Source organism: Urocampus carinirostris, chromosome 1 (genome assembly GCF_059441175.1).
Source record: "Urocampus carinirostris isolate Australia breed hairy pipefish chromosome 1, RoL_Ucar_1.0, whole genome shotgun sequence".
In the NCBI taxonomy this organism is placed as follows: Eukaryota; Metazoa; Chordata; class Actinopteri; order Syngnathiformes; family Syngnathidae; genus Urocampus; species Urocampus carinirostris.
In genome coordinates, this window is record NC_142349.1 from 35,150,740 (window position 1) to 35,162,779 (window position 12,040).

At 38.7% G+C, this 12,040-nt stretch overlaps 1 protein-coding gene across 1 annotated transcript in view; it reads right to left on the bottom strand.

Annotated features, from left to right (window-relative positions):
• The window catches only part of lig1 (ligase I, DNA, ATP-dependent), a 63,080-nt gene that overhangs the window by 31,019 nt on the left and 20,021 nt on the right, over positions 1-12,040 (bottom strand). The window contains exons 14-17 of the mRNA XM_088336654.1: positions 8,822-8,921; positions 7,989-8,074; positions 6,425-6,540; positions 647-742 (exon numbers count right to left, since the gene is read on the bottom strand). Coding sequence (XP_088192780.1) covers positions 647-742; positions 6,425-6,540; positions 7,989-8,074; positions 8,822-8,921 — 398 coding nt within the window. The remainder of the gene's footprint in view (positions 1-646; positions 743-6,424; positions 6,541-7,988; positions 8,075-8,821; positions 8,922-12,040) is intronic.

The window sequence follows — 12,040 nt, forward strand, 5'->3', positions numbered from 1 at the left end:
TGGGTGCGACCAGTAGGGGGCCGTGGCGCTTCACATGCCATAATGACAAGCCACAAGAGCAGGCTTGTCGCGTTATTTCCATTTTAAAAAATCTCTATTGCCAAGAAACAAGGCAATGCAACAATTAAGAATTTTCAAGCACCTTACCCCAAATTCAAACATTTTCTTGACCTTGAAAACACTAGTTTAAAATTAAAACATTTTCAAGGATTTCAAGCACCCATAATAACCGTGTGTCTTCTTGTGCACTGGAAATGTTTTTATCTTGCCTCGTAAAAACAATAATGCCAGAAAAATTGCATTGGCGCAGAAAAAAGGGTGAGATCTGATCTTCAGGATAGGAACAACTCATTCATTAACCTCGGACTCCCTGTAGTCATTATGAACAGTATCATGAATGTATTTTTTAGAAATGGTAAAAGATTTTTTTCCCAAATCAAAATGAATTTTTTTTTACTAATTTTTCCCTGACAAGTATTAATTAGAAAGGGCCTATTTAGAGGTATGTATAGACATACACTTAAGCACAACGACTGAGTTTAAATAGGAGAACATAAAAAAACAGGTGTCACATGAATGAAACAATGTTCCACATAGCTGGCCGATAATAGCATACCGCTAACCTTTTCATAGCCTTTTACTGTACCTTGGGGATGCGAGAGATGATATCAGGGTACTTGCTGGTGTTATCCTCCTGGTTCCGGCTGAATATCCGAACCTCGCCACTCTCCAGGATGTGAATCTGTCATTTAGCAAACAAACACCCGCCAGTTTCAGCATGGCTTAAGATCAATAATTTATTAGAAGAGCTAAAGGATTCAATAATTGAGATGAGCCAAAATAAAAAACAAACAAAAAAACACTCCCAATTCCTTTATTAGCCATATTTGGAGGACAATGAACTTTAAAGAAGACATTTTTATATTTTTAAATAATTGCTAGCTAACCGGGACTTAAAACTGTCGTATGCAATAAAAATAAATCGAATCTAGCTGTCAATGGGATTGAACGTATGAATTGATGTGGTGAGTGATGTGTCAGCACATGACAAACATTTGTATTATTGTTTAACATGTAAAAGACAAAATGAAACTCCCTTGTTAGAATGGATCGTTAATGCCAGTGGTTCCCAAGTAGCCCCTGGGCGGTGCGAGGCTCTGTCAAGGGGGGGCAGGGAGAGTTTGACATCAGGGAACTTTTTTCCCCAGAATCAAGTGCAATTGCACCACCACAACACTACGGGAGAAATGGCGCTCTCTCTGAGTTTTTTGTTTACATTCTGTCTCCATACACCACAGACTATGAGCATCGAGTAGTGTAGATTCCAAGTAGAGCGGACATTCGAGTGACCCTACGAAAAGACAATTCATAAAAATATTTATATCGGATGAGGAGCCTGGTGAGAAGAGACAGGGTGAAGAGAAAGAAGTCTCCAGAGTCGAAGAAGTTTGACGTGGCGTACCGTAGCTGTTCATTGCGAAAATGCTGGTAAAGATGAGGAAAGACCGTATTGCTTGCCATGTTAAAACTATTGGCAGCGGACAGCATGAAGCCAAGTAAATTGACATTACACACCAATCACGCTGATGTGTTGTTTAGCTTTTCCCTAAAATCTTAAACGCATTCGACTCTTGTCTCTCAGTTGGTGACTTGCGTAAGCGCGGATCTAAACAAATGTGACTGGCTTGTCAAACTGCTGCTTAGCTCTGCAACAAAAAGACAACAGCAGCAGGCGTAGTCGCCCTGGAAACAGATGCAGACGGCGATGGAAAGCGCCTCAACATTTCAGACATTTAAGCCCGCCTCGTCCAAAAGACACTCATTTGCCGGCTTTGGGACGTCTGTTTTCCCCTCGCTCTCGTGAGCAGCGAGCAGAGCCTAATTGCTGCGAGATTTGACGGGTTTTGTTTAGCCACATGCTGGCATCCGTAGCGGCGGCTGATCTGCTCAAGAAGTGTACAAATACAAACAATCTGGAGTTGCTGTGCACGACATGAAAGACGAAGCCACATTGTTTTGAGTGGCGATCGCTTCAATGAATACAAATAGTGGATACTGTAACGTGCAAGCCAAGAACACAACTGGGATGTGGCATTTAGTCCAATCCCCACCACGTTTTTACGCCAAAACCGGCTGCCTTTAAGAGCTATTGTCTCAGTATATACAGTATTAAAGGAAGCTATACAGTTCGTAATATTAAATAAACTATGAATTGTATTGAAGAACTGATCACAATGAATTTATGCTAAAAGCTTTTAGCACAAAATAGCAGACTCTTAGTATCTGAAAAACAGTTCAGGAATAATAGACAGAAAAGATGTACCATAAATTTTGGACTATAATCCACGACTTTTTTCCCAAGCTTTCAACTCAGCGGCTTATGCAACAATGCGGCTAAATCATGCATTTTTTTCTTACGGCCCCCAGGGGTGTCCGAGCAGTAAGGGTAAGAGTAAGATACGTGGAATATACAGTATGCGTCGGGAAGACACTAGTTGAATGCAACTTCGTGCTCTGTGCATGAATCAAATTGCCATAAAGAAATCCTCATCATAGAAAAGAAGCAACGTCCAACGAAGCAGAAACGTTTAAGGCGGATTCTTATTTATCGTTTGGCATCATCGTAATTTGCAGTTAATAATTTACATGGTTGGATTCTATGGATTGTCATTGATGTAACAAAGCCAATTTTCGCAGACATTCAAAAAAGTCAAAGATGGGCACGGAACATAATGGTGAGTTACGCCAGCTTTATAGTTTTGGCGTATCTTGTTTCAGACTCTCTGATGTACTGTATATATCTTGAATACCAATAGTTTAAGATTTCCAATGATATGTGGCATGACTTATTTCAGTGACTTATGACATCGTACCGACACGTATTTGATCCTTTTCAACATTAGCGGCCCGGGGTTAAGATAAATAAATAAATATAGACATATATTATTATTAAAACTCTTTCTGTGTACCGCCTTTCTTTGTAAATATCTCATGTGGGCACATGCACCTTATAATCAGGTTCGCCTTATAGTCCAAATTTTATGGTATACTACATTTTATAATGCACTACTTATGATTCATTATGTCATGTCTTAGTTGACATTATGTAAGATCAAAAAACATTCTGTAAATAATATAAAGATTATAAATTAGCTAATGATTGATTTAAAAAGAGCGTATTCTAAAAATAAATGCAACAAATAGATATGTATAAAAAAAAAAAGCAATCTCTCTTTTATCGCAGGAGTTAGGTTCCAAAATAAACCTGTGATAGGTAAAATTCATGAATTCATGTTCCGTGAAATAATAAGCGGGAAGATTGTTTAAAACAATCAGAGTGTAGAACCAAATGCACGGTGCAAATCTGTGAGGTAGCTGTGAAAAGTAAACCGCATTACAGCGGTATACAAATTGTCGCTGTCACGCGGGGAAAAAACTCATCTCTGAAACGTGTTTTTGTTAGTTCATTATTTAAGATGGGGTGTGTCGTTTGAGGTGTCCTTAAAGAAAGTTCAAAGTTAACTTTGCAGGATTACTTTTTGTTTTTATTTGTTAGTATACCATGAAAATGGTGAATGTAAAAAAGACCTGCTTCTGATAGAGTCCAAACGCCAGATGACGGAACTGTCAAAAACATGACTGCGAAACTCCAGGGAAAAAAAACCCTGAAAGTTCATGTGAATCTGTCAAAAAGCACGATAGAAAAATGGATGCATTATTGGCATGACAGGACAGAATAAAACTTATTGCCTGCGTGAACTCAAAGCCATCGTCAGTTGATAGATCACAGATCATTCCCCAGAGACACACGCAACAACACTGACCCGTGCTAGTTGGCGATTTGGCGTCTCAATTACTGCCCTTTCTCCTAGCCTGCTGAACAATGCTGAACAATGCCAGCATTGACGGATGAACCCACCAAATATACAGACAATCACTCACTTGACACATTTGAAGTGTGGCCATGCCGTTTGTTATTAAGTACGCACTGAGCAATCGCCTCCGAGAAATGAGGGTGAACACAAATGTGTATCATGGGGCCCCCTTCTGGGAAAAGTGTGAAATGATACCTCCAAAATACATTGAGACGCCTTGTAATTTGGACAGTGGCCAGTTCAAAGGCTCTTCTTAATAACTGTGACTTGCCCAAATTAAGGCTGCAAGCTGAACAGTTTTGCATTACAATCTGTGTCGCTTTTTGCGGACACGTCCTGCTGTGTCTTACACGTCTGCTTCTTTCCCTCTTATGCTGATCTCCCGCCTCTTTCTTCAACACAGACAAAAAAAAGACCTCTTCAGAAATTTCCCTTTAGAAGCTTGGTGCCTTTTCTGCCAGATGGCCCAAGGGAAGAAAGCACTAATGTTTATCTTGAAAGAATAGGTGCGCACCGCACTTCAGTGAGCACAGTGCAGGCTTGTGTGTGTGTGTGTGTGTACCTGTGTAAGGACAAGTGCTGCATCTAAAGATTACTTCATTAATAGATAAATCGGGCAATTATTTTTTTCAATTAATCCGATTATAAAAAAACAACTCATTTTTAAATTCCTCCTTTTCATTCAAATATAGATTTGGACGGGTAAAGTAATAGTATTTATGCATTATTCACTCAAGAAATCTCATTTACAAGTATTTGTTTAACAAATAAAAGTACTTTACTTTAAAAACGTTTTTGTTTTTTTTACAATGTACTGTCAAATCATAATTCTTAAAATAATCTTGCTGTTTTATTGCACAACGGTATGGATTTAGGACGTGATCCACTTTAAATGATATACGATATGATGCCGCCATCATGTGGAGGTTATGTCAAATTGCATTTACCTTTTGGTTCTGTCCTACAAAAGAACCTATTTTTCCATTATCAAACATTTTTGGAAAAGCGCCAGAAACCAAGTAGGGGTGCCAAAGACCCACATGTGACCCCAGAGCAAGCTTAGTGGGTCAAGAAGAACACTTTTGTCGGCGATAAAAACATCTGTTTAGCCAATAAGAATGCAGAACACAATGCACAACGAAAATGTGCAAAGTAGCAAGGCAAGATAAGTAAACCACGATGCAGCAAGGATTACTGTAAGGCTACAACTAACGATTAATTTCATAATTGACGAATCGGTGGATAATTATTTCGATTGAACGGTGATTCCGAATTCTTGAAGACATTTTTATTTTTCCCCTCCTTATTCAGATATTTAAGTTTTGGAGAGATAGAAAAATAGTGCACAAAACAAATTAAAAATTCTGTAATAGAAAACATTTAAAAAATACAATTGTTTGTCAATTACCTTGATAATAAACAAAGACAGATAAAAATGTATGCTGTACACCTGCAAATATAAGACTCTTTTCCGACCAACTTATCCTAAGATTGTATAATATTTGGACTTATACAAAACAAAAAGGGGTAGTACATTTCAATTTATGTGTTTTTTTTTAATCCACAAAAAATATACATCAAAATGTATACAAACCCACTTTTCAAAATGTTGTCAACAAATTTGTTTTTTTTTTAAGTTAAATTTTTGAGTAGGATAAAATATTCACAAATATGTTCTCATTAGTATTATTATTTTGTATTCATTTTATTTACTTGTTTAATTTATTTTCTCTGTAGTTCCTCAGGACTGTCCGCCCCTTACAAAATTGTTAACTTTGTTTCATGATGAAACAGTCAAACACTACAAAGTTGAAACTTCAATGCCAATTTTGTTCGTAATTGATGCAATGTTCAATATTAAGGATTTAAAAAAACAGGAATATAACCTTTTTATAAAATGGGCATTGGCGCCCTCAGCGGAACGGTATTACAAATCCCAGTGTAACAACTAAATGGTGTGCACTCTTATTTGCATTTATTTAACGTACTTGGTGGCTCATAAATCCTGTGATACAACGGATCGATGATCTAATAATAACGCTTTTAATCATTGATTTTAATCGATTTTATCCATTAGTTGTTGCAGCCCTATATTACTGTACATACAAATGTATGCTATACACATGCAAATACGTAAGACGCCTTTTTTATAAAGAGCAAAAACAGAGGCAACATCGGAGAACTCCAAGCACTTTGTTGTTTCAAGAGGACTTTGCACTTCAAAGTACAGTCTTGAGGCGCTCTATGACAAACCAAAGTAGAACTAAAATCTGGATGCGCTGATGCGAACAAGATATGAGATCGTGTAACCCTCTGCTGGATAGAAGTGGTACTACAAGCATGTCCCCTCAGCCCAACTACACTACAAAACCGCAACAAAATTGAATGCACTCCTATTTGCATTGAATTAACATGCTGAGTGACGCATAAGTTGCGCGACACAAAGAATCGATGAAATTCGTTGCCAATGCTTTCAATCGTTGATTTTAACGGTTCCTTGTTTTAGCCCTGGTCTTGACCACTTGACATTCACACAAATGAAACCTCACCTGCGCACGTTCGCCGTCGTATTTATACTCGCAGGTGAAAGCCGCCTCGTCGAAGCGCTTCATTACCTCTCCGACACCCTTCGTGGGGTGAGCCAGCATTGGCCTCAGGGGCACACCTGCCGAGCGCGGTAGAAAACAAGTCACATTCACGCTCAATAATTTCTCTTTGAAGGACTCTCATAACTGAAAAATATCAAAAGCTGCAAAATATTGAATTAGAATGGAGAGTGAATTTTCAGATTTGGAAAAGGTTTTCATAGTAGCATTTAAAACTGACATTTTTAGGCGAAAATGGTTCTTAGACAATGTTATCACTTTAAATAACGCAAACAAGGTTCAAAAATGAATTATGCAAATTTAGTATGAACATAACTATTTGTAAAATTCAACATTTTCAATAAAATGAACATTACTTTTTGAAGTTTTCATTGAAAATTTGTATTTTCTATGAACTGGCTTGGTAAACTACGGATGATATGAGTATTTGGTAGCTCTGAATATCCCTAAAACAGCTTCCTAAACAACCTTTAAAAATAGACAAAAACAAGTTCTAGAAATGACTGCATCCCTTAGTCTTATCTATCATCAACATCTATGTTCAAGATTGCTTTTACAGTTCATGATGCAAAGTAATGAAATGAAATGATCTGCATTTATATAGCGCTTTTCAAGTCAATGACTTCCCAAAGCGCTTTACAATGTGCTCCACATTTCCCAATAGCGGCCTTGCAGCCATGTAAGGCGCTAACCTGCTTATTGGGGGTATTAGGGGTTCAGTGTCTTACCCAAGGACACTTCAACATATAACACGGACGAGCCGGGATTCGAACTGGGATCCCTTGATCCCAAGACGAGTGCTCTACCTCCTGAGCTACTGTAAAAGTGCCTCCATGCAGCAAAAGATCCAAGGAATCTCCTAAACAGAAAGGACTGCAAAAAACTGGCATTCTCTCAATTAATTCATCAAATGTTCTGATTTATAGATTGATCAAAAAAACATGATTGTTTTTTTAAATTTAATACATGTATAATAAAACAGCATTATTTTATATTGTTTTTTTTGAAAATTAATTATTCATTTGAAAACTGAGGTTTTTGAGTTGTTCCTTGCCCGCATGCGGGTTTAAGATCAGGTAATTGTGTCATTGTAATCCTGTGCAGTCCTTTGAGACATTTTTGTGATTAAGGGCTATATAAATAAATGTGACTTGACTTGATTTGTTACTGGCTACACCTAAAAAAAATGGGCCATCAATTAGTTAAACTGCCTCTACCAAAACGACTAGAAAGGACAATTTGAAACAAAATGGATATGTGTTTTGAGGTATGAATCCAACACTTTTTTGTGAGTCTGCCTACAATAGCCATTGCTATTTTTGAAGGACCCCAAAATGACCCCACGATGCTTGCATCAAAACCAACTAGCTTTGTGGAGGATCAATAACTACCAATTACAGACACTTACAGCTTCTTTTACTTTGCAGTTTCTTATCAAGAGCTGTAATCAGGAATAATAGTTTATCATTATTAGTTGGCCTTAGGAAGGCTTGGAATGGTCGTTTACCTGGAGTGAGCTTGCAGTGGTTGGGCAGTTGGTCGATACCTTCTTTGAGAAGGACCGGGATGAGGATGTCATAGTTGGGCATCTCACTGAAAAGATGGGCATTTCATGCATGTGTGTAGATGTATATATTGACAAGTACACTTAAAACAGGGTTCCACCAGGATTTTTTTTCATTTAAATTTAAGACTTTTTAAGACCTTATCAAGACCACATCCAATGAAAATTAAGACCATTCTGATGCGGCAGGCGGGCGGCGATTCGTGACAGACGTTGACCATACGGTGAAACCGCCGACGACCCAGCGGCACGAGTGACCTCCCCTTAAGCTTGCGCATCCCTTGTCCTTTTAGGCTCCGGTCACGGAGGCAGGTAACTGGGGGCAAACTGAAAGTGTCCGTGTTGGCAGAGCAGCACGCCACCGCGGCGGGTTTGGGAGGTCAGCCTGGCAACCTGTGTACAAGGTCCGCGCCCATCTCATTTTTAAAAAGGCGGAAATCCGGATTTTCTGACCGGCACGTTGGTTTTCTATCAATCAGAGGTAAATAAGGTCGAACAAAATGAAAAATAGTTTAATGACAAAACTCACTCCATACTTTTGTTAGTTTACTTATACAGTTATTAGCTCTAAGGCACAGATAAGAAGGTGACAATTAAGACATTTAATAGTAAAATGTAAAACTTGCAGACCAAATTCAAGACCCGTCCGAAGACTTTATTTGCAGTTATCAAAATTAAGACTTTTTTCAAGTTTTTAAGACCTTGGGAGAACCCTGTTAAAGGTGCACAGGAAACAAGAGGCAGTCCTAATGAATGCAATAACCTGCTGTCCTTACCAATACGTCTGCTTCAGAATGAGGCTCTTCTCTTCTATCCAAGCCCGCCTGCTCTCTGTGGTCATCCCTTTCCCGGCATCTATAACAGCGGGAGAAGTCCCTGGAACAAAGCATCACTCAGCCTTCATTTTGCAAGCAAAATATGTTTATGTGTTTGCAGATTGTATAACACACCAGGTCACATCAGCGGTCTTTTATGGTTGACCCAAAGTTCTGTTTACAAGAACGACGGGGTCCATTTGTGATGTAATGAGCCTCCGTGGAGCATCACACAAGGGTTGTATCAGCAGGCGAGAAATTGACAAAAGTCTTGGGACACATCGCTAAGTCTTGTTTCATTGAAAGTAGTAGGTCAGTACAACAACCCTTCAATAATACATTGAATAATGTGATTGATCCATATCATTTTTTCCAAAGATCCAATACGATCAAGCAACTTTTCAGTCATCGCTATTTCACAAGTGATTTTGCCTGGCTGATATAATTTGAAGTAAGTAAGTCAATACAGACTGAACTTTTATTTAAAAATAAAAAAATACTAAAAGCAATGTCATACATACCATTACAAGCTGATTAGTACTGACAGATAATGACATAACAAAAAAATAAAATAAAAAAGCTTTTCAATATTTCAATTATAGAGCAGTAAACCTCGCTACTTCCACGTACAGACATGATTTTCCTCATCAGTTTTCCTTTATCCATCTCAATCCATCCTCCAACTTCCCAAAATACCACAAACCAAAATTCCATTTTTAACACATCAGAATAGAAGCGGGATGATTTCTAAGTTGTTGTTGTGTCTTATTGATATTGATTTGAACAAACTCAGTTGTGTAGTAACAATAGATGTGTGTGTGTGTTTGACTGAATTAGTAATTCCATTGATAAATCAATAGACCCAGAGTTAATAAAAGTAGCTACCTTGAGATTATAAGACTGATTTATATTTGATAGATGTATCCTTTGGGATTCTGAAGAGATTGCAATTGGTCAACTTAATACAGTATCCTCATACGACTTTTTTTAAAAACAAAATAACAACAAAGTCTTGACATCAGTCAGTCACTACATTATACTATTTTTTAAGCCTTTGATAATAAGAGGTGTTGAAAATGAAAGAATGAATGATTTCAATAACACACATCGAATCTACTACATTTTTATTTATTTTTTCAGATTGATTTTTAATATGGCGGAGTCAAGTCATGTTTATTTGTATAGCCCTTAATCAGTATTGATACTTTTTTTTTTGCCTGCGAGTTCTGGATCGGTTTCATTAAAAAAAAAGGCAGTGACACGGACCAGTATGAAATTCTCACTGAGTGATCATGGCATGCAAGAAAAGCGGTGAGTTTTAAAAACTGACAGCAACATTTAAATCATAAGTGTAGGTGCATTTTAGCTTCCCTGTCAAATACTTAAGTTTTTAGTTGAGTTGGTAGAGTGTGTAAGAGAAAGAAGCTCAAGATGCAGACAAGAGTAAGGTAATCAGGTGTTCGAGAGGGGATGATGAAGGTGGATTAGAGATTTTGTTGAATGGTGAAACTTGTGGAGGGTAGATGGTTTGAAATATTTTGTTATGTATGTGTTTGGAGGAGGATGTGGAGAAGAGTGCACGATGGGTGCAAGGCAATGGGTGTGCTAAACAGATTGTTTTAAATGTAGGGACCTGCAAAGGGATGCAAAGCTAGAATTGCATGAAGATGTGGTGGTACCAAAAGTGATGTATGGCGCAGAGGCGTGGGGTTTGAGAGTAAATGAGCGTAATAGTTTAAATGTCTTTGCGTAGTATGTGGAGCGACACCACTGGATAGGTTTAATGAATGAGGAAGTAAGGAGAAGAACTAGAGTGGCGAGAGAGCTTGCTGAGAGGGTTGATGAAAATGTGCTGAGATTGTTTGTATATATGGAAAGACTGGATGAAGGCCTTTTAAATATGAGAGTACATAGGGCAGAAGTGGTAGGAAATAGAATAAGAGAATGACCTAAATATTGTTGGATGGATAGGTTGAAAAGTGCTCTGGATGTGAGGTCGTTTCATTTAATGGATGCAAGAGTGTGTGCTAGGGGTAAACCAGTATGATGGGGTAAACCAGAGTATGCTGTGACAATTCACCCTTTGTTGTGCTGTGGGCTTAATGCTTTGTGCCAGGTTGGGAAGAGCGAAGTAGAATGGAAGTTTGGTGAATGTGAGTGTGTTCTTGACTCTAGCCACCTCCCTCTAGGGCAGGGGTGGCTAACCCGGTCCTGGAGAGCCGCATGGCCTGCATGTTTAAGAGGTTTCTCTGCTCCAATACAGGGGATTTCAATCACCTGGATCGTTATCAAGCTCTCATAAAGCCTGCTAACAAGCTGAAAATTGGCGTCACCGGTGTTGGAGCAGAGAAACCTCCAAAACATGCAGGACGTGCGGCTCTCCCGGACCGGGTTAGCCACCCCTGCTCTAGGGGAATATGGCTTCGGTATATAGAATCAAATAGAAAAAGTAGTGTGTCAGCACTGTACCGCAAAAAAAAGCTGTGGTGCAATAGCAGTTATTCTCAAAAAGTGGGGCACGCCCCCCAGGCTTAATCAAGGAGGACGCGGTGGCGCGTTTGACCTTTGGGAACATTTTTTTTTAACTTTCCCAGGATATTGTGCAGTTGCACCTCCACTACGTTAGGGAGTAACGGTGTTCTCATTGGCAGAGTGTTTTGTTTACATTTAGCCTCCGAGCAGTGCATATAATATAGTATGATCACAGAGCAGACCCTCATATCACGCCACTAAATATTTAACTTGGATGAAGAGAAGTGAAGAGAGAAGGAGTAAAGAGAAACAAAAGTCTCCTCAGTAAAGCAATGGCAAGAAAGTTGATGAAGTGTACGTAGCGTTTCATTGCAACCACGAAGGTGGAGATGAGGAAAGACCCGTGTGCTTGCTATGTTAAAACTGTTGACAGCAGACAGCAGGAGGCCAGAGCTGTTACTTCAAGACATTACACTTCAATCACTCTGATAAGATGCTTGCGTTTTTTTCAGCACAAAACTTGGCGCAAAAAGGCATAGATTTGGCACGGACGGAGGTGAGGTGTCATCACCAGCAGAGATTTTGCCAAAAATTTGAATCCAATGTGACCGCCAAATCCAGGTAGTTGCCCAACCCTGCTTGATTCTACCTGGATGAATTATACTTCTAATCTAAAGTGATACATGTAAAGCAATTTCATTAAAAACA